This window comes from Alnus glutinosa, chromosome 13 (assembly GCF_958979055.1).
Source record: "Alnus glutinosa chromosome 13, dhAlnGlut1.1, whole genome shotgun sequence".
Classification (NCBI taxonomy): Eukaryota; Viridiplantae; Streptophyta; class Magnoliopsida; order Fagales; family Betulaceae; genus Alnus; species Alnus glutinosa.
Genome location: NC_084898.1, coordinates 18,696,051 through 18,718,729, shown reverse-complemented (window position 1 = coordinate 18,718,729; position 22,679 = coordinate 18,696,051). Strand labels below are relative to the sequence as shown.

The 22,679-nt window shown below is 37.8% G+C and overlaps 2 protein-coding genes across 2 annotated transcripts in view; both read right to left on the bottom strand.

Moving 5' to 3' along the window:
- Nucleotides 1-3,138: 3,138 nt before the first annotated feature.
- Nucleotides 3,139-4,434, bottom strand: LOC133855078 (F-box/kelch-repeat protein SKIP25). The gene has a single exon (XM_062291379.1). It carries the CDS (start codon nt 4,388-4,390, stop codon nt 3,248-3,250), a length of 1,143 nt encoding a protein of 380 aa, XP_062147363.1. The 5' UTR covers nt 4,391-4,434; the 3' UTR covers nt 3,139-3,247.
- Nucleotides 4,435-15,430: 10,996 nt separating this feature from the next.
- LOC133854363 (ATP-dependent DNA helicase Q-like 2) overlaps nt 15,431-22,679 on the bottom strand; it is a 74,034-nt gene continuing 66,785 nt past the window's right edge. Inside the window, exons 19-20 of the mRNA XM_062290535.1 lie at nt 16,330-16,547; nt 15,431-15,777 (exon numbers count right to left, since the gene is read on the bottom strand). Coding sequence (XP_062146519.1) covers nt 15,586-15,777; nt 16,330-16,547 — 410 coding nt within the window. The 3' untranslated portion in view covers nt 15,431-15,585. The remainder of the gene's footprint in view (nt 15,778-16,329; nt 16,548-22,679) is intronic.

The window sequence follows — 22,679 nt, the reverse complement described above, 5'->3', positions numbered from 1 at the left end:
CACTAAGGGTTGTAATCGAACCGAGCCGAGCCGAGTATTGAATATTCAAGCTTGGTTCGTTTAATTTTTTTTCGAATACGAGCCGAGCTTGAGCTTATCACCGAACCGGATAATTTAATCAAGTTATGTTCAATTTATTTTTTTAACAAACTCAAGTTTGTTCATGAGCTATTCAATTTATTTAGTTATTCTATATATATATATAAAATAAATGTCGCGATTGTGTAACTTTTTCTTTTAAAAAAAAAAAAAAAGATAATTGCACCACTGGTCCATGGTGTTTGCCTAAATTGCAAATCACTCTTTATGATACAAAAAGTTCATAGAGGGTCCTTGTAATAAACTATAATTATGAATTACTCTCTGAACCTGTTTTCCATCCATCAAATTAATACATTTCGTTAATTTGACACGTCATACCTAATAAAAAATCGACATGTGTTCATTACAATAAAAAAAATATATAATAAATTTATATGAACTAATACTTGCCTAAATTTTTTTGTTCTATCTATATTTATTTAATAAACAAATCGATTCCGAGCAAAGCTAATCCAAACCGATCTCAAAAATATTCACGACAGTTTTGCTTCCTTACCGCCCTAGGCCCCTAAATAACCCATATCTTACCTACTCACATCTAAGCATTTAACGTTGTTTTTTCTTCCCCGTCTTCCCTCCCGAGAGAAAAAGCCGAAAAGCCTCCCCCTTACAGAGATTGGTTAGCCGGGGAGGGAGGCCTCCCCTCCCTCCTCCCGGCTGTGTTTTTTTGTCCTCTCAGTCTTTAGGACTGTAGAGTTTTGTTCCCCCCGGTTGTATCGGTGGTGGTTTCTTCCCCTAGCTCTTTGGGCTATGGTGGATGTGTTGTTTTGTTGTTGTTTTTTCTTATTTTTCTTTCCGTTTTGGCAGGACGACTCTTCTTAAGAAGTCTAAGGTGGGGTGAGGCCGACTTTAGTGTCGTCGACGGTGTGTTCTGGCCGGACTTTCATGGTTTTTCCTCGGTTTTTTGAAGCCAGATCTACGCACGTCCGTCGACTTTTGGTGGACACGCGCCACCAAGCCGTGTTCCCTGCCGTTTTCCGCCCTTGATGCTGGAAGCTTCGGTCGTGTCGGTCTTCGGAGCTCGGCGCGTGGCCCTCACGCGCCAAGGTGCCTTTGCTCTCTGACTGCGCGTGTAGGCCACGCTCCGCATTTTCAGGCCGTGCTTGGCGGCGCCTGGAGTCCACGGTGACGAATCTACTGTTGGGTGCGTCCAGATGCGACGCGTGTCCTACACGCGCCGTCACTCCGGTGAAGCTACTTCCCTACTCTACTGCCGGCGACTTTTTAAGGTTTTCTGCCTTTATGTTGTGTATTCTCATGTTTCTATGTACAATTTATCTATGTGTGGCTCAAATTTTATTGGAATTTTTATTGTAAAGGGGCTTATTTGTAATTCTAGTGAGATTTGAGAATCTGCTTAGGCGCCTAAGGCCTCGTTTGGTTTGCGGATTAGACCCATGGAAAGGAATAACTATTCCTACTGAATAGCTATTCCTTTGTTTGGTTGTATATTATTTAAGGGAATAGTTATTCCCATGGAATAACTATTCCCTTACGAAGAGGAATATGTATTCCACTCAAAAAGGAGTGGAATACCTATTCCTTTCCTGTGTGAATAAATAAAATTCGTCTTTTGCCCAAAAACCCCAACCCTCTCAACATCCAAGTCTCTTATCCCTCTCTCTCTCTGTTTCTCAACTCATGGTGTATTTGGATACGAAATTTTGAAAATAAAATATAATTCTGATTCTACTTTTTTCAAAAATAAATCATATTTTATTCAACTTTTTCAAAAACAAATCATATTTTATTCAACTTTTTATAAACAAATCATATTTTATTCAATTTTTTTTTTTTTTTTTTTTCTAAAAAGTCAAATCTCAAAATTCGCAAACAGAATAAGAATTTAATTCTGATTTCAAAAATTAATTACTCAAATGCACCATCAGTATCTTTCTCCATCTCTGCAATTATATTCTCATCCCCCTCTCTCTGTTTCTCAACCCAACTTAATTTGTTGTGGGTTAGTCTTTTTTTTTTTTTTTTTTTTTTTTTTTTTCTCCTATGATTTAGCCTACAGAATGCACTTAGACGTAGCAAAACGAGTACCTCTTAATATCGGGAGGACTCCAATTGCCTGGCGGAGGTTTGAGAAAAACTTTGTAAGCAAAGAACGAATGTTTGTTGCTGAAAAACAAATAAAAAATAATAAAATAAAAAGGGCTTTGCAGATGATTTATTTTTTTATGATGATTATGTTTTTTTTTTTTTTTTTTTTTTTTTTTTTTTTTTTTTCTTATAAATCATTTTACTTTATAAGCAAAGAATGAATGTTTGTTGCTAGAAAACAAATAAAAAAGAATAAAATAAAAAGGGCTTTGCAGATGATCTATTTTTTTTCTTTTTATTTTTTTATGATGGTGATATGATGATTAAATGTGTGTGTGTGTGTGTGTGCTTTTCTTTTTTCCTTACAAATCATTTTGTAGCGTAATTGTATATGAAAAAAAAAAAAAAAAAAAAGCCATGAACTCTATGAAATTAAAAAAAAAAAAAAAAAAAAAAGGTCATAGTATGATTGTTTATGTTTCTAAAATAAAGAAAAAAAATGTCCTTAAGAATATAAATTATATTTTTATTATAAGGGTGTTTTAGGAAATTTGATTATAATATGATTCCATTCACCAATGTATTGCACTATACCAAACAAAAGAATACATATGCAATGTTTTATTCCACTGTTACAACCAAACAAAAGAATAGGAATAGTTATTCCATTCCACCTTCATCTATTCCCAGGAATAGTTATTCCTTTTCCTAATGGAATAGACATTCTACAAACCAAACGAGGCCTTAGAGTGTGAGGGGTCTGTCCCTCATTTTTCATCTTGTATGTCTTAGGGCTTTTTAGTATCATTGTTTAGCACATGCTAAATCGTTCCCAAAAAAAAAAAAAAAAAAAAAAAAACCCATATCTTGCTAAGATATTCTTTGCCATAAACGGACAAATATTTTATTTATTTTTTTGTGAATAAAACGGACAAATTTTCACTTTCAAGTTTCCGTGATTCAGAAAATTTAGATAAAATATAAATGTTAATAAAAAGTCAAATGCACATAAAACGTCAAATGCACCTCGTTCATACAATTTCACAAGAAAGAAAAATAAAAACAAAAAAATAATAATAATAATAAAAAAGAAAAATCATTCCACGGATGGAAATCCAAACTCCAGCCGGCTCATCCTGGGCAAGATATGAACTGCCACCGCTTCAAATCCCGTCGGCAAATCTACGACCCACAATCTTCCTAGCGGCGCCACCACATCCACCACCACAATCTGATTACCAACACCGCAAATAACACACACTCTGCCACCACCGGCAGCCATCTGCAGCGCGCCTCTCAGCCTTTCCGACTCCATGATCTCCTCCCACGCATCCCTCTCCGGGTCGTACTTTCTCAGAGCGCCCCTGCGCTCGTGCAGCGCGTACATAACTTCCTCATCCATGGCCGCTACCGGCCCTCTCCACCCGCCTATCATGCCTTCCGGCATCTCCTCCCACGCGTCCTTCTCCACATCGTAAACCAGCCCTTCTTTCGCAGCATCGCCTTTTACATTCACCATACAAAGCTTCCCTCTCCACCCCACCGCGTCAATCGCTTCTCTGCTAAACCGCCCATCTTTAAGCCCGCTCTTCCTTTCCCAGTTGCGCTGGTTTCCCAACTTCCACTTCTCCACCGACCGAGCCGTAGCGATGGAGAACTGGGATCCCATCCCGCTTGCCACGTACACCTCGCCGCGCGCCGCGCCGGCTGCGCACCAGCGGCGCGGCCTGGCGAGTGGCGGGCCGAAGGCCCAGGTTTTGTAGAGCGGGTTAAAAATTAGAGGGCGAGAGAGTGCGGGGGTGAAGTTGTGGGCGGTGGCGGCGAGGAGGACGAGGTTGCCGGAGACGGAAACCGATTGAATGGGAAGGCTGCGGGATATGAAAGATGGGTGATGGAGGAGGACACGGAGCGGTGGATCAGGCGGTGGCGGAGGGAGGGGATGCCAAGTGGATGAGATGGGATCGAAGGTACAGAAGTGGAGGTGGGACTGGGAGGACGTTGAAGAAGAAGAAGAAGAAGAAGAAGAAGATAAAAGAACGTATAAAGAGAGGAAAGGGGGGAAGGAAGGAGAGTAGATAAGGCGACGCCATGAGCGGCAGACGGAGTAGAGAGAAGAGGGGTGGATAAGGGAAAGGCAGAGCTCGGCGATGTGGTCGGGGAGTCCTGGAAGCAGAGACTGAGTCTGAGACGGATGGTGATTGTCATCCATCTGCTTTCTGCATTTGTTGGCGTTCGCCATTTGGGGGTACTGTTTCAGGCTTCTTCTATGTTCTAATTTGGACCCAGCCTAGCTTTTAAAAAGTTCAAAACGTATGTAGTGGGTTCGTTATTATTATTATTATTTTATGAAAAATTAAAAGAAAAAGAAAAAGAATAAGAATATAGAATTCAATTCTCTATTGGTGGAGAAGTGGCAGCGTCAGGCCCAAAAGTAAAGTACAACTGTACAAGGCAACAACAAAGCATGGATACCACTGCCAAGCCTCCTCAATTTGAACATAGGGCACCACTCTTTTGAGTAATGTAGATCTAAGTTATATGATTAGTTGGAAAAAAGAAAAAAAAGTACACATGTCCCACTTACTAACATTTAATTATCAATATTATTCTAATTAAAATTATCAAGTCAGTATTATAAAATAATTATGAAATAAAACTGCAATATATAATACTACTCCATGTCAATTCCTACTTCACAACTCTTTTGATTATACAAAAGTGCTTGTTATTCTATCATAAATGACCCTTATCGGCCCAAATCTATCCTCCCGCGTGCCGAAACCGGTTGTCTACATTTTATTAGAAATGAAGAGTAGTCAGTTAGGCAAACATGAGAGGTAAAATTGTCTCAATATTAATTTTGAGATAATTTTGTCCCTCTTTTAATATCAACTGGTTCTTCTCTATTTCATTTGAAATGAAGAAGATCATTTCCTCTGCGTGCGGGCTGCAGCATGCCTCCATTATGCGTTGCTTTAGCAACCAAAATGATTTCTTTTGTATCCCATTTTTTATAATGAAAGAGTTAATAAAATTAAATATAAACCGTTAAAAAATATTGTAGTTTTTTTTTACCGCATCGTAGCCAAATTCGTCATTACCATTTGAGTAATAAGAGGGCAAAAAAACAACCGCTTTAGCGGTTTAAAATAATATTTACCAACATTTACTTGTACAAAACATTAATATTTTTCTTGTCATGATGATTTGATTTTTGAGAAGCTTGTGATGATTTAGGCGTGACTCATAGCAATGATTTGGAAAAAGATGCCCATGACAAGATCCGTTCAAAACAAAAACAACTCTGCCTTTTTTTTTTTTCCCTATCATTTGGTGATGTGTTTTCTAAGACTTCCTACTTCAAATCATATAGTGGAGTAACTTATTTGCATTCTTTCACGGTGACACACTCACTTGTTTCTTTATATATATATATATATATATATATATATATATGAGAAATTAGGGGTGAAAATAACCGTCCGCAATAACCGCCCGCTAACCGCTAACCGTCCATAACCGCTAACCGTATAACCGTTAAAACCGCCTAAAAACCGGTAACCGCTAACCGGAAACCGCCCTATAAAGGCGGTTAGCGGTTTTTAGAAATGCGGTTAGCGGTTATAACCGCTAACCGCCTTTATAATATTATTATTATTATATATATATATATATTTATTATTATTTTTTAGATATAAAAACACCAAAATCAAAAACACATCATTTTGAAATTTTAACCTAGTATATATATATTATTTTTTAGATATAAAAACACCAAAACCAAAACACATCGTTTTGGAATTTTAACCTAGACATTAAAAACACAAAAAAAAAACCTAGACTCATCACATTCTCTCGTCTCCCTCTCCACGCCGCCAGCCCCTCAGTGCCCTCACCTCTCAACTCTCTCATGATTCTCATCTCCATTCTCTCAACTCTCTCATGGTTCTCATCTCTATTCTCTCTCGTCTCCCTCTCCAGTCGTTTAACGCAATCTTCGAAGAGAAGCTCCAGGGTGATGGGGAGGAGATCGAGGGCGGTGGAAGCTCTATTGATGGAATTGGAGAGATCGGAACAATAGAGGAGTTGGAGGACGGTTAGTTGCACTGGAGGGACGATTAGCGGTGGAGCACGTGAGAGTGAAGGTAGATCTGGAGTGGTGGTCGTGGTTGGGTAGATCTGGAGCGGTCGTGGTGGTTGGGTAGATCTGGAGTGGTGGTCATGGTTGGGTAGATCTGGAGCGGTCGTGGTGGTTGGGTAGATCTGGAGTGGTCATTGTTGTTGGATGAGGACTCATCGGAGTCTGAAGTGGTGGTGGTGGCTCGGTCCACGAAGAGGCAGAGGATGACGTCGGCGGTGGAGGGGTCGATTTCCGCACGGCCAAATGTAAAAAAAAAAAAAAAAACGGTTGCCGGTTGCTTGTTGCCGGTTTTTAACCGCCAACCGGCGGTTTTTTCATAACCGGCAACCGCCTAGGCGGTTGCCGGAGGCGGTTTGTGATTTTCAGTAACCGCCCTAGGCGGTTACGGTTGGCGGTTTTGGCCAATAACCGCCAACCGCCACCGCCTTTTCACCCCTATGAGAAATGATCCCTACACTCATTTCTCACAACAGTCTCACAATAAGCTGATGTGGCTGGTAATATTTTATTATTTTTTTACAAAAAGAAAAGAAAAGAAAACAAAAAAAATAATAAAATATTACAAGCCACATCAGCTTGTTGTGGAGCTGTTGTGAGAAATGAGTGTAGGGATCATTTCTCTATATATATATATATATTTGAATAGACCTTATTTTAGAATAATGTTAAATACTATACTCTTAATTTCACCTCTATTTTATTGGATTGACGTAACAGTATCATGAGTCTTGACTGATCGGATATGCCTCTCGATCGACTGTGATATCATGACTCTAAAGTAAAAATTGATACTTTTTTAAATAGCTATTTTAATTCTAACGGCTAGAGAATGATCTTTTTACTCCCATATTTTGGGTTCTACTAGCTATTTAAACCCCCTTCCCCATTTCTTTTTTGTATTTTTCCAATTTTTTTTTTTTTTAAAGAAAAGGGTAAGAAGAGGCTTCAATAACCGAAATGACCAACTGTTATAATAATTTGGCGCTGTCAGTAGAAACTCAATGTGCACGCAATCAACTGTCTTACAGTTCCATGTCGTTTGTGAGAATCGTCAGTAATTCTTTAACAAAAGACCAAATGCAGATTATGCCATCGGGGAGTGTTCCTTCTAACGATTGTGTTATGATTCTTGTGTTCTACATTAGTTAAATTTAATATTAGATATGCCATTAGCAACTAAAACCAAGAATGAGATTGAATATGAGAGCAACAAGAAAAAAGCAAAGATTGACGAGAACTGAAATTGAGTAGATTTGAGGGAGAGAGAATAATAAAAGCAACTATTTTGAGTGTTTTCAAGCGAAATGCAGTGGATCTGAGGGAAGCAGGAGACGGTTTGACTCAAACCTTGACCACTTCGCGAACTTGTGGACCTCCAGCAACCTTGACCACCCCGCAACGTTCGCAATGCTCGCCATGGACTCGGAGATCTTGAGAGGTTCGTGAAGATTCAGAGGAAGGAGTACCACCGAAAGAAAAAATGAAAAATGAATAGAAGAGGGGGAGTGCGGCGCTAGAAGAAAAGAAAGGAAAAAATGAAGATGGGTTTAGGAAACGCTAGGGTTAACTGGTTAAGGGTATTTTTATTCTTTTCTTTTTTTTTTTTCTTTTTCATGCGGTGCGGGTCGAGTCGGGTCTCCAACATTTTTTAACATCCCAACCCGCAAATCGCAGCGCACCGCACGGTTTGCGAAATTTAGGAACGAAAACCGGTTATAATGTGCGGGTTAAACGTTTTTGCGGGACGGGTCGGTGCCGTTTCATTGGGTCGGATCGTGTCTTGCGGGTTCTGCATAGCCCTAGTCTTCAATGTTCAACAATTTTTTTCTCGCATTATATTCTATTACAAATCAATCTTTATATAAATTATTTCTAATTTTTTTAAATTTTTTTTATTTAAATCTTATTATTATTTCATGCCTATGAAGCAATTGATAAGTCATTCTATATCTAATAAGTTATATATAAAAAAAAAGTTTTAAAATACATTTTACAAATAGAAAAAAAAATGCTTTAATTGACATATTAAATAAATAAAAAAGCATAATATAAATATTAAAATAAATTTAATTTAATTAAAAAGGCATAACTTAAACTTCTCACTTTAGGCCTCAAAATTTATCGAGCCGGTCCTGCCTATTGGCCAGATTAAAATAGTAATAGATGAGTGGAGCTGCCAAAATATAAAGGATAACCATTTGTCAATGTTGATAAAATAGGCAACCGTGAACGTCTGTTGCAAAAGCGTAGTGGTATGTTACGATTCTTATGTCTCCCATGAGTTAAATCTAATATTAACCAAGTGCGTGTAAGCTCTTCGACACTCTTCATTTGCTAGCCAATTATTAAGTGTGAGTTTTATCAAAATTTGTATCCGATTATACCATCTCTTGTGGACCTGGATCTTCTCCAGTTGGGTTCAACCGGAGAGGAGCCATTTAGTTATACACAAGATATAAAATTACCAAAATATCCTTACTTGCAACCAATTGAATCTTCTCCGGTTGTACTACAACCGGAGAGAATGCTAATTCTCTCTCGTGAGCACCGCACAACTTTGGAGGCTCATTTATTACAACTTTCCTAGAACAATGATGCTTTGACGCAGCATAACCATGAAAAATTATGCTTGTAAGAAATTATTTTAAAAATAACAAAAACTCGAAAGGATGTTTGACCCACTCACTCATGACTCACCCACCCACAGCTAGACAGGCTCTCCAGTCTCCCTTTTGCAGATCACAAAAAAAAATACAAAAATGGATTTATAATTAAATCACGAGGGGACACTATCACACCAAAAAGTTATGGTTGGACTTTCGCAATCAATTATCAATGGAATAGTGGGGAGAGAGAGAGAGAGAGACAATAAATGATAAAAGTTGGGTTGGGCCGTTGACAGAACACCTTTTTTACTTAACTCATGATGTTGGATGCCCGAGGCCAAAAGGTCTCATTTTTTTTTCTTTATGCTCAGCCGACCGTTTATTTTATTTTATTTATTTATTTATTTATTTTTTGATATGTTCACACAAGAGAGGTGAATGATTCAAACTAATAATCTCCGTTTAATTCTAATATTTTCTACATATTTAAAATTTCTGCCAACCTTACATAAAATTTAGAAAAATTGGATTATTACTTTACGTGACTGGCCTAAATGATAAATTGTTCTCCTTAAGATATTAGAATGAATTTTGAGATTTTTGTAATTGGCTTAATTTATAAATAGCTCTCTAAAGTTAAATTCTATTAAAAATTGACAAATTGCGTTATGTACCACATCAACGACAATAAAATAACGACAAATGTCATTCTTAATAAAAAAAAAATATAAATATGTGAAACTTAAAAAATTATATATATTTTTTTTTAAAAAAAGAAAATTTGAAAAAAGGAAAGGGGTGGCCGTGCGCCACCCCCGGCCACCTCTGGGGTGGTGCCCGGCCTCCTCCTTGGGCTGGGGGTGGCTCGCAGACCACCCCTTTCCTTTTTTCATTTTTTTAAAATAATTTTTCTAAGTTCATATATTTATATTTTTTATTTAAAGTGACATGTATCGCTATTTTATTGGTATTGCCGTGGCGCCTAACTGAATCAGTCAACATTTTTAATGAAATTTGACTCCAATAAGCAATTTGTAAATTAAGTCAATCATAAGGATTTCTGAATTCATTTTAATACAACAAATCAACAATGAACGATTTATCATTTAAACCAACAATACAAACTAATGGGGTTATTTTTCCTAATTTAAAAAATCCTCTTTTTACCATATTTATATCTTTTCAGCCTTTTGATCACACATGTTACACGTTATAAAAAATGAATTTTATGTTAAAAAAAAAAGAAGATCCAAATATATATATACTCGTTACTTGTTCTGATTTTATGTTTTATGTGATTGAATACATGCGCAATAAACATGTACTTCCCTTTTGTTAAAGTGATTCATCAAATTATTAAAGTGTGCCAAAAAGACCATTTTTTTAATATATTTATATAATACTTCTATTCTCTTAAAACCTTTTAAAAAAAATGAAAAATATATCTATGTGGTTGACTTAAATTACAAATCGCTCAGTGTAATCATATATATAAAGCCGAGTTCCAATTTAGAATTGGTATAGAATTATGATACGTGGCGTGAACCCATAATTTTAAACACTGAACTATTCTTTTAAGTAAAAAACCTGATGAATTTTAAAGGCTGAATCGGCTTTGTCATGATTTTAATAAATTTATTACGCTTTAATAAAAATATCATGGGTGTGAAACTTCGTAAGGCTAAAATAAGGACTTTTTTTGCATTATAATATAAAATGTCATTATAGCCGCATTAAGTGTTGAGACTTTTTAAAAAAAATTATAATTATGACATACACTTGGCTAATTTTTTAGTAAAACATCATATATATATATATATATATAAGCTGAGTTCAAACTTAGAGTTAACATAGAATTATGACACGTGGTGTGAATTCATATTTTTTAAACATTGAACCGATCATTTAAGTAGAAAACGGGTCATTTAAGTAAAACTGAACCGGTCCATGTATTTCAAGTGAATCATATTATATATTATTTTGCACGCCTTTTTTTAACTTATAATGAAAATTACAATAGAAATTAAATTTAAATTTTGAAATTAAATGACAATGAAGAATCCCGCGCATAATGCGGGTTTTGTACTAGTAAAAACTAATTCAAAGGTTTTCAACGTAGGCAAAAAATAACAATTTAGTCATTGTATTCGAATTCTATCAAATTACTTTACGAATTTTGTTAGTGTCAACATTAACACTAATAACATGACGACACATGTCATTGTCGATAAAAAAATATAAATATATAAAACTAAAAAGTTAAAGAAATTAAAAACTTCAAAATTAAAATTTTTTAATTAAAAAAAGAAGAAAAAAAAACCAAGGGGTGGCTGGGGTGGCCTGTGAGCCACTTGAAGGAAAGGGGGGGTGGAGGCCTTCGAGCCAACCCTCGTGGTGGCTTTGGGGTGGCCGTGGCCATCCCCATAAGCGGGCAGTGGCGGGCACCATCTCCGGCTTTCTTTGTGGTGGTCTTCGGGCCACCCCATAGGTGGTCAAGGTGGCGCGTGGTAACCCCTTAGTTTCTTCTTCTTCTTCTTCTTTTAAATTAAAAAGTTATTATTTTTTTTAAGCTTTTAATTTCTTTAACTTTTCAGTTTTATATTAATAGTTTTTTTAATTAATTAATTTATTTTTGTTTTAATTTTTTGTTTTTTTTAGTTTATAAGAGAATAAGTGTATTATAGGAATTTAATAAAAAAGTAGCATTTTTTTTGGACACACTTTATATTTTAATGAGTCACATTAGCACATTTGAAAATTCAGAAAGCTATTTTAAAATCGGCGGATAATTCAAGAGCGCCTTTATTTATTTAATTTTTTTAAATAAATACTTGCCATAGATATTGGAAAAACCAACGTAACCTTAAATTAAACTCTTTTAAAGATCTCCATTGTTAGAACGGTTGATTGTCGAGCGAGGTAGCAATATGAGGAAGGTACCTACAAAAAGGAAAAATATAAGTCCAAGAAATTGCCGGAGCAGGCTGACGAAGAATAGCTCTGATGCTTAAGTTAGTATGACCTAAAAAGATAGTTAAGAATGTAGAGTGTATGGTTCAAAAGAAGGAGACGAAAGTCCTCTTTTTACCTTGTTTCCACGACCTTTTATAGCCAATTTGTCATAGTTGCCAACCATGGCACACACTAATTGGAATCTTTCCTATTGTTGCACTTCCTAAGCCCTGTGACTGTTGCAAACAATCACTTGCCGTTGGGATCGTGGGCAAGGGTGGAACCAATATTTTTTATTTCTTTCTTTTTTTTTTTTTTGGGGGGGGGCGTCCAAAGCGACAAATATATATATATATATATATATATATATATATATATATATATATATATATATAGTTCATATATGTGTGCGTGTACGTGCGTTTATATAAAATAAGAGCAGACAAGTCTGTCATAATTTATAATTGTATACAAAAGTTACATATTTATACAATCATATTTAAAAAGAATTAGAGACTTGGTGCTTTTCAACAAAGCCATGCTCGCCAAGCAAGGATGACGAATCTTGCAGGAGCCTTCCTCTCTGGCGGCACAAATACTTAAAGCAAAATACTTTCCAAAGGCCTCTTTCTTGCATGCATCATTGGGGTCTATAAGCTAGGCCCTCCTTTGCATGGCAGAGTATTTTTAATGCTCGATCATTACCGAGCAAAGGGTTGGCGTGGAGAGTGGGAGATGAAAAAGCTATTAAGGTGTGGGGGGAGCAATGGATACCTAGGCCAACCACCTTTACCGTTCAATCCCCTCCAAGAATGCTAGATGAAAATGCTCTTGTAGCTGGACTGATAGACACAGAGACGAAGGGTTGGAAAGTTGATCTAATAAGGGCAGTCTTTGGGGAGGAAGAGGCTATGGTTATTATTAATATTCCTCTTAGTCCGATGTTAGCACGAGACCGACTTATATGGAGGGGCACAGATAATGGCGTTTTCACCGTTAGAAGTGCGTATCACTTGGGAAAGGAGCTACAAGATCAAGAAGGAGGCCAATGTTCTCACTGGCACAAGGGACGGGAGGTATGGAAAGCTATTTGATCTTTGGAAGTCCCAAACTCGGTAAAGCTTTTTATGTGGAAGGCTTGTAACGATTTATTGCCAACCAAGGCCAACCTTTTTAAAAGAAAGGTAGTAGAAGATAAGAATTGCCCATGTTGCACTTTAGAAGAGGAGACTACTTCTCATGCCCTATAATCCTGCCTTGCTGCTAGGGATGTTTGGGGAAGTCATCTGTTCGTGTTTCAAAAATGCTATTGTGAAGGTGCTACGTTTAGATCTTTAGTTGAGCATTGTATGGGAAAAATGAGCAAGGAGGACCTCGATCTTTTGGCAGTATTAACCCGGCGGATATGGCTTCGGAGGAACACGTTGGTGTTTGAGGGAACTTTTGTCCACCCTGATACTGTGTACAAAGAAGGGGCAACCTCACTGATTGAATTCAAAAGATGCAATGGGAATGAATGTATAGAACTCTCACCAAGGGGTACATAATCTCTCTTTCGCCCTTCTTCATGGACTCCACCTCCTAGTGGTGTTTTCAAAATAAATTGGGATGCCACATTGAGCTTGCAAAAAGGATGGCTTGGGATTGGAGTGATCGTCAGAGACTGCAATGGTGTATGCTTGGGGGCTAGGAGTGTGACAAAGCAAGTGAAGGTAGATCCCAAGACAGCTAAGGTTATTGCGGCTTTATTAGCAATGCAATTCAGCAAAGAAGTGGGCTTCTTAGATGTAGTTTTTGAAGGTGATGCAGCCCAAGTGGTCAAAGAAATAAATTCTGCTCCTCCTTATGTTTCACGAGTTGGCCATTTTTTTAGAAAATATCCATCTTGAGAAGGGTTGTTTCCAGTTGGTGAGCTTTGCCTATACCCCTCGCGAATGTAATGCTACAGCCCATGTTTTAGCTAAGAAGGCCTCTAGTAATAATGTAGATTTATGTTGGTTGGAAGAGACTCTAAGGAGTGTTCGTGATATTGTTTTTAGGGATTCTTTGTGGCCCTAGATCCTCTGCTTTGATAGGATCACTTTTTGTTATTATGAGTAATGAAAGTGGTGATAATTATTCTGTTAAAAAAAAAGAACTTCCCATTTGAATACAATTTTTTTTTTCTTCCTATTTTGCTATAGACATGTACCCAAAAAAATTCCAAAAAAGAACTTGGCATATTCTTTGAATTATGCTTGATGACGGTCTTTCTTAGAATAAATTTTCTCCATTAACATCTCCGTAATGAAATTTTTAGCAATTTCTTTCTCAATTACTAAATGATTTGCTAGAAACTCATATTCCATCTAAAGGGTGAAAAAAATTAGGTTTGCCCTTGATCGCGGGGGCCAATGTTGATGTGTTGAAAGATGGCATCCAACATGACACTTTGTGACAATATCTGGGTCTAATGGTCAGCAGGTAGGGTATTCGGGTCATCAGACCTAATAATTACCCCCAATGCCCTTGTGTAATAATTGAAAAAAAAATATAAATATGTGAAACTTAAAAAATTATATATATATTGTTTTTTAAAAAAAAAAATTAAAAAAAGGAAAGGGGTGGCCGTGCGCCACCCCTAGCCACCTCTGGGGTGGCGCCTGGCCTCCTCCTTGGGCTGGGGGTGGCTCGCAGGCCACCCCTTTCCTTTTTTCATTTTTTTTAAAATAGTTTTTTAAGTTTATATATTTATATTTTTTTATTAAGAATGACACATATCGCCATCTTATTGGCATTGACGTGACGCCTAACGGAATCTGTCAACATTTTTAATAAAATTTGATTACAAGGAGTAATTTGTAAATTAGGTCAACCATAAGGATTTTTAAATTCATAAAGAGCGATTTGTCTTTTAAACTAACAATATAAACTAATGGTGTTATTTTTCTTGATCACACATGTTAGATGTGATAAAAATTGAATGTTAAATTTATAGTTTTGACCCTCCCAAATTATTTTTTTTTTCATTTTGGTTCCTCCAAAACATAAAAGCTGGCTCCGCCCCTGCCACTTGGACAGCTTTGTGGGCCAAAATTTGTCGTCAAATGTGATTACCTCAAACTCCCTCGTGTATTTCTTGGAGGACGTAACTGGCTTCCTCCTCATACGCGCATACGACTGGGAGGGTGAAACCTCATTTGCAAAGGACACCCCCCACCGTTTTGGGAGGAATTTGAGTTTGATGTTCAAATTGTTCTTAAAACATTTCTTGGATTGTTGGCTTCAAATAAACAATCTGATTTTCTAGCTTCATCTTCTTCTTCTGTTTTTCTTTTTTCTTTTTTCTTTTTAGTTCGGATTTAAAGGGTTTCTGAGCAATGGGATTGTGATTTGAGACTGAAGAATTTCGGCACCATTTTGGGAATTTAAATTGATTCAAACTTTTCTTTATTTGAATGTCGCTTTTCTCTGAATTGTTCACTTTTATTTGATTTCTCGTTGGTAGATAATCAGGAATGCTACTCATTAGATAAAATTTTTCCTTTTATTTTCTTAATAGTTTAGCTATACTACCAATACCTTTTTATCTCTAAAGAAATGGTGTGAAAATGTGGCTACTGATTCATTCATTTCAGGTCCAGAAGAATGAAGAAAAGGAAGAACAAGGAAAATCAAGTTTAAGAGCAGTCAAGATCCCCCCAACTGTCTCAACTAAATATTCATCACAAAATCGCCTTTAATTTACTAATCCACTCACGCCTCATCATCACTGCTTTCAATAAGAACGAGAGCCTTTTTGCTTTTCTGCCGTTTGGTAGCTCTATTTTGACTTCCTTGTTCTTCATTTAACTTGTCAGTCTGCACGGAGTTGGAGTACTTCTCAACTTGTTCAAGAATTCTACTCCCATATCTCTCCGTCTTCAATTTTCCAATGATTTTCTCCAACTGCAAGAAAAATTGGATACGTTATGACACTAAAGTTTCAGGTTGATAGGCTACCACCTGGGCTGTTTAAGAATCACAACCAATAGCAACCAAGGAATGAACAGCTGAGTTGCTAGGGTCTAGAATTCAAAATTGCTACAGCTTCCTATTCATAAGAATAATGCCATTTTTAAAACTTGATTTCTACCATTCTGTCACATCACTGTCATCACATTTGTACTTAATTTCACAATCAAGGGGGAACATCATCAATGTATGAAAGATTTCTGAACAAAAAAAACTGTGAAAATAGCATTTACTTAGTTTTTTCTGATAAGGTTTACATTTGGCACCGTTTTCACAATGCCCCTTCCAACCTCTCCCTCTCCCCCTCCCCAGCAGTTTCTATAGTTGAGGAGAAGCAAATGAATATGTTCTTGTGGCTTTCCTTACTTCAGGACAACTTTATTAGATGCAAAAGCTACAAGTTGGAGAAACCAAGACATTTTTGAAACAAACTAATTGAAGGATTGCTACTCAAAACTAATTGGACTGATGATGGATAAAACTTGCCTGTTCCACTGAATTTGGCTTCTGGGCACTTATCGTGCTGATTTGTTGAGTAGACAAGACAGAATGAGGGAATATTCCCCCATGGATCGAAGACAGTTCTTTCCGCATCTCATCAAGTTGAAACTCCAAAACAGAGGATGAAATGCTGCGTTTGGCTGATTTTAGACCAGCCATATTCTTCTCCCCACTAGAAACTTCAAGCTTCACAATTTTCTTTCCTACAAGCAATATGAAAAAAAGAAAGGAAAGAAGTTATGAATAATTTCCATCAAAGAATATCATCTAGCCAGCAAAAAATGCCCAAACTTAGGCCTGAGCAGGAATACAAAATTTCTTCTTTAAAGAACATCACTGGGACAAGTAGTTAATGGAAGATGGATAGAGGAAAGGAAGTTGATAATAAACAACAGTGAGGGTCCAGTTGAGCACTCAGGACTGTCTAGGAAGAAACAATGAGATAAATATCTACTTTCAAGATGTTTCATTTTAAGGGAATATGTACATAATCAGCTGAGGCAGTTAGCAAACCTGTCCAACATGGGTAATTATTACAGTTTTCAAGTCTCTATCCCACTGTAGGTTCCTCATGCAGAAGGAATCAAGTTAAGAATGATAAATATAAGAATCAGCCAGAAGTTCTATGATCTGAACCATTAGAAATCCACCTTTTTCCTAGAACACCTATGTAGCGCAGGTAAGTCCTGCCTACTTTACTTATATATAAAAAAACCCTGCCAACTTCAAATATCACGAGAGAGTGGAAGCAGCACATGCGTACACAATGAAAATAGATCCTTACAAGTCAAAGCTATGAGATTAATATCCTAACACAAAAAAGGCTTGAAACTCAAGGTTTCAAAAAGTCAGCACTTGCAGCAGAAAAACCTTCCGGTTCAACTTATCCTACCTTCTGCAAATAATTCTTGTAAATATCAAGAAACAGAGTGGAAGTAACAGCATTCTTTGAGGCAAGAAATTCTTTCTATTCTATGTGTTTATAGGAGTCGAAATTAGGATTTGCACAAAAAGAGAGGCTCAGAGCATACTATGGCCCTCTCATTATTTTATTATAAAAAGAGAAGAATGTTGAAGATGGAAACCGTCGATTTGACCCCCCTTAATTTAGGATCAGTATTATTGTGATTTTATGCGTTTTGATCTGAATGTAATATTTCATTATTTCTTTCCATATTAGTTTCTAGGTCTTTTCTATTTTAACCAATGTAACCATATGGAACAATTATTCGAGTAAGAGAATTCTTTTTTTCTTTCCTACTTGGTATCAAAGCCAAAAGTCTTGAGTTCGAACTTTGACTTCATCATTTACCTTCCATTTAAATTAAATATTTCATGTGTTGGGTCTCACCTATCAAAAAATGAATTCGAGTCTACATGAGTGTTAAAAGTATTGATTAATTAATTAAATTTACTTCTTCCAATCAACTTAATATTTTGAGATAAGTGGTAATTTAATATGGTATCAAAGCCAAATTTGATTTCTGGTTTGCTTTCTTTTTCCCTTTTTTGGCTTTTCTGATTTGTGTTTTTGCTCATATGCCATGGTCTTGCAACACCCATGAGAAGTTGCGACGAGATGTTATCCTCCATCTAGGTCGCACCACCCACATAAGGCACCGCTGGCGTCCTCTTGGACGTCCCTCCAGTGCACAGTGGTGATTGGTGACCGCCCAATCCGTCACAAACATGAGACAATGTATTTTGATGCATCGACCGTGAACACAACTTGCCCTTTCTGATTTCTGGCTGGGTTTGAGTTTTTTTGTGGCCTACCAGAGCACTTGGACTACAGCGCATGGACCTTCGGCAACGGCGGGGTGATTATTTTTTTTTTTTGTAGTTGTTGGAGAACGACATGTTGTGCTACGTTCTATAGCAGTCTGTCGTTCAACCCTAGGGAAAATGACATGCCGTTCAACATTCTGCCAAACGAAGGTAAGCCCTAAACGACATGTAGTTTAGCAAAAAACAAACAGCAGATGCAGATTGCTGTTTAAGCAGTACTTGTTCTTATGAGTTAGTATTATGGTTGATTTTTAGTTGAGCCCACGTGGTGTGTGTTGGAGCAATTTGTTTGGTTGGATGTCTGTTCTGAAAATGTTGGAGACAAATAAGGAGAAAGGGGTAGAGAGTCAGGTGACTTCCCATGGTGAAAATCCAACTCTCCAAATCACCACTGTCAAACTGGATGGGTTCATCTATCTTTCTTGGTCACAATTCGCTCTTTTGTATATTAAGAGTAGAGGAAAAATGGGACACTTGAATGGAAAAATTTAAAAACCTAAGCCAGAAGACTCGACATATGACAAATGGAAGTAGAAAATTCTACCATTATGTCATGGTTGTTGCATTCAATGCAATTGGAGATTAGTCAGGGATACTTGTTTCTTCGTATGACAAAAGAGGTTTGGAATGTAGCTACTTAGATGTATTCCAAAATGGGGAACACTTCACTGAAATATGACTTGAAGCATTGGATAGATGGATTAACCCAAGGTGACTGGTTAATAGCCACTTATTTTCATTAACTCTATAGTTTGTGGCAGGAGTTAGATAACTATCAGAACTTGCAAACTGAGTGTGCAACTGATGCCGTTAAAATTAAGATGATTGAAGAGGAACACATTTATGAGTTCTTGGGAGGATTGGATTCAAAATATATGATCCTGTGCGGGTTCAAATTTTTGGGAAGGAACAGTAGAAAAGAAAGACCGAGAGAGGTAAGAAGAAATTCTTATTCAATTGTTATTTTTCATACGATTACATAGATTTAAATAGAAGAAACCTATGGACTAATATGGAAAGAACATAAAGATAATATTACAATCAGAATATAGCATGTTGGTAGTTTCCATCTTCAACACTCCCCCTCAATGCCTAGGTTGCATAAGGCTAAATGAAGAACACTACTAGACACTCCTTTTGTCAAAATATTTGCAAGTTGTTTTTCTGTCTTATATAGTGTGCTAATGATACCGTCTTAGAGTTTTTCTTTAAGAAAGTGAAGATCAATTTCAACATGCTTGGTTTGATCATGCTGGACTGGATTGTAAGCAATACTAATTGCTGCTTTATTGTCACAAGACAATCTCATAGGATCCTTGGAGTCAAACCCAAGCTCTTTCAAAAGTATTCTCAACCATAATGTTTCACACACTCCATGGGCCATGGCTCTGAATTCTGCTTCGGCATTGGATTTAACAACCACCGATTGTTTCTTGCTACGCCATGTAACCAAATTACCTCCCACAAATGTACAATACCCTGACGTGGACCATCTATCCATAATTGAGCCATCGACTATTCTAACTTTTTCTTTGCTTGAACAAGGGTTATATGATGAGAACAAAGGAAACATACTGGTCATGTGATCAGAGGCACCAGAGTTAATGACCCAAGGATCATCTATCTAAGTAGCAGATGCATTTAGAGCAGTAACTAAATTATCTGTATGAGCGAAGGAGGAGGATGCAGTAGCAGGTGTGTCCAATTGAGACATTAGTCGACAAAGTGTTTCTACCTCGTCTTTGCTCAGGCCCCTTGTATCAGTAGAAGCGGGATGTGTATCTGGTGTGGAAACGTCCATCTCGATTATGGAAGTATGATTGGCTCGAGGCTTGGTTCCTCCACCTATGCGACCCCAACGACCTCGGGGAGGTTGATCATGAAATCTCCAACAAGTCTCCTAAGTATGCCGCAACCAATTACAGTGGTCGCAAAATAGTTTGTCCTTGTCATTGGAAGTCGCATCTGCTACTTTGCCCCCATCTCGACCTCAGAAATCACCCATCAAAGTGCATGGAGTGGCACTTACTAGGGTAGATTGAGTCTGTGAACGTGCATGAAGCATGGTGTTGCGACGACTCTCCTCATTCTGGACATATGAAAAAACCTCTTGTAGTGATGGAAGAGGTCCTTCCCAAAAATTTGAACCCGTATGGGATTATACTCGGAATTCAATCCACCCAAGAGCTCATAAATGCGTTCCTGGTCAATCATCTTGATTTTAAGAGCATCAACTGCACACTAAGTTTGCAAGTTCGGATAATGGTCTAACTCTTGCCACAAATTACGGAGTTTATGAAAATAAGTGGCTACTAACCAATCACCTTGGGTTAGTCCATGTATCCGACGCTTCAAGTCATATTTTAGTGCAGTGTTCTCCATTTTGAAATACGTCTAAGTAGTTGCTTCCTAAACCTCTTTTGCTGTATGAAGAAACAAGTATTCCTAACTGATCTCTAGTTGCATTGAATGCAACAACCATGACATAATGGTAGAACTTTATGCTTCCCATTTGTCATATGTCGGGTCATTTGGCTTTGGTTCTTGAATTTTGCCATTCAAGTATCCCATTTTTTCCTTTACTCTTAATATACAAACGAGCGGACTGTGACCAAGAAAAATAGTTGAGCCCATCCAATTTGACCATGGTGATTTGGAGTGTGGGATTTTCACCATGGGAGGTCACCTGATTCTCTACCCGTTTCTTCTAATTTGTCTCCAACATTTTCAAATCAGACATCCAATCCATTAAATTGTTCCAAGACACACCACGTGGGCCCAAGGAAAATTACAAATAAAAGAGAATATTAAAATTCAACCATAAAAAAATACTGATTATTTTGCAATCAACATCTGCCTTTTTTTTTTTTTTTTCCTAAACTACAGGTCGTTTAGGGCTTGTCATTTGGCACACTGCTGAATGGCATGTCGTTTTCTCTAGGTTGAACAACATGTCATTTTCTTTAGGCTGAATGACAGAGCAATGCCACCCTTCTGAACGATATGTCGTTCTACACCAGTCACGGAACGACGTGTCGTTTAGTCATGTAGAATAAAACTGCCTTTGCCGTCACTGGAGGTTCATGCGCCGCTGCCTAGAAACCGCCGAACAAACCAGGGAAGACCACATTGTTCACAATCGATGCATCAAACACATTGATTAGTATTGTGATGGATCGAGTGTTCACCAAATCGCCACTGTTCATCGAAGGAATTGCCCAAAGAACGCCGGTGGTACCTTATGGGGTTGTGCAACCTAGATAATTTTTTTTTTGATAAGTAAGAGAAATATCATTAAAAAGCGCAAAGCGCAATCAAGTACACAAGAAGTATACATGAAATGCATCTAAGAGGAAGAAGAAAACAAAACAAAGAAATCGTTAAATCTAAACACTAAAGGTGCGAGGAACGCAGCCGACCAAGAGTACAAAGAATGAAAGAAAAAGGAAATGAGTTCCTCAATAGTTCTTTCTTTGTCCTTGAACTGTCTATCATTACGTTCTCTCCACAGGTACCACAAAAGGCAACAAGGGACCATCTTCCACACGACCGCACTCCGAGAGCGACCACCCGTCCACCAGCAAGCGAATAAATTTACCACCCGAAGAGGCATAACCCAAGACAGACTGAAGCGACTGAAGATAGCGTTCCATAGAGCGCGTGCAACCTCGCAATGGAGAAGAAGATGGTCCACTGACTCCCCATTCATTTTGCACATACAACATCTATCAATCACAATGACACGCTTCTTTCTGAGATTGTCCAAGATGAGGATCTTTCCTTGCGCTGCTGTCCAAGCGAAGAAAGCCACTTTCAAAGGAACCTTGGTCCGCCATATACTTTTCCAGGGAAAATGAATAACCTCTTTGCAAGCTCGAACCTTGTAGAAAAATCTAACATCAAATTTCCCTTTATGAGAAGGAGACCACCAGAGCCAGTCTTCCCCATCACCATCCACTCTAGTTGAGTACAGCGAAGAGAAAAAGGAGGCCAGGATATCCACCTCCCAGTCGTGGGCCGCTCAAAAGAACTGATAGGATCCACTCCCCACAACCAAATGGTCTGCAACAAGTGCATCCTTGTCACGCGCTATGTCATACAAAACTGGGACAGCTACCTTAAGGGGCACCTCGCCACACCACACATCGTCCCAGAAACGGATCCTAGATCCATTTCCCAAAATGAGTCTGGTATGGCTACAAAGCAAACTCCACCCCTTCTTAATATTCTTCCAACGCCCCACTCCGTGTGACCCAGGGGGGTCTAAAGAACACCAACCAGCCCTAGTAGAACCATGCTTTGCATCCACAACAACTTTCCACCAAGCCTCTCTCTCATGGGCATAACGCCACAACCACTTCCCTAAAAGAGCCTTATTGAAGATCCTCAAATTCCGGATGCCCAATCCACCATTAGAAATAGGAGAACAAACCTTGGACCAATTAACCAGATGAAATTTAAATTCTTCACCTATACCTCCCCACAAGAAATCTCGATGCAGCTTCTCTATGCGACTAGCAACACTGGAGGGAATAGGGAATAGAGAA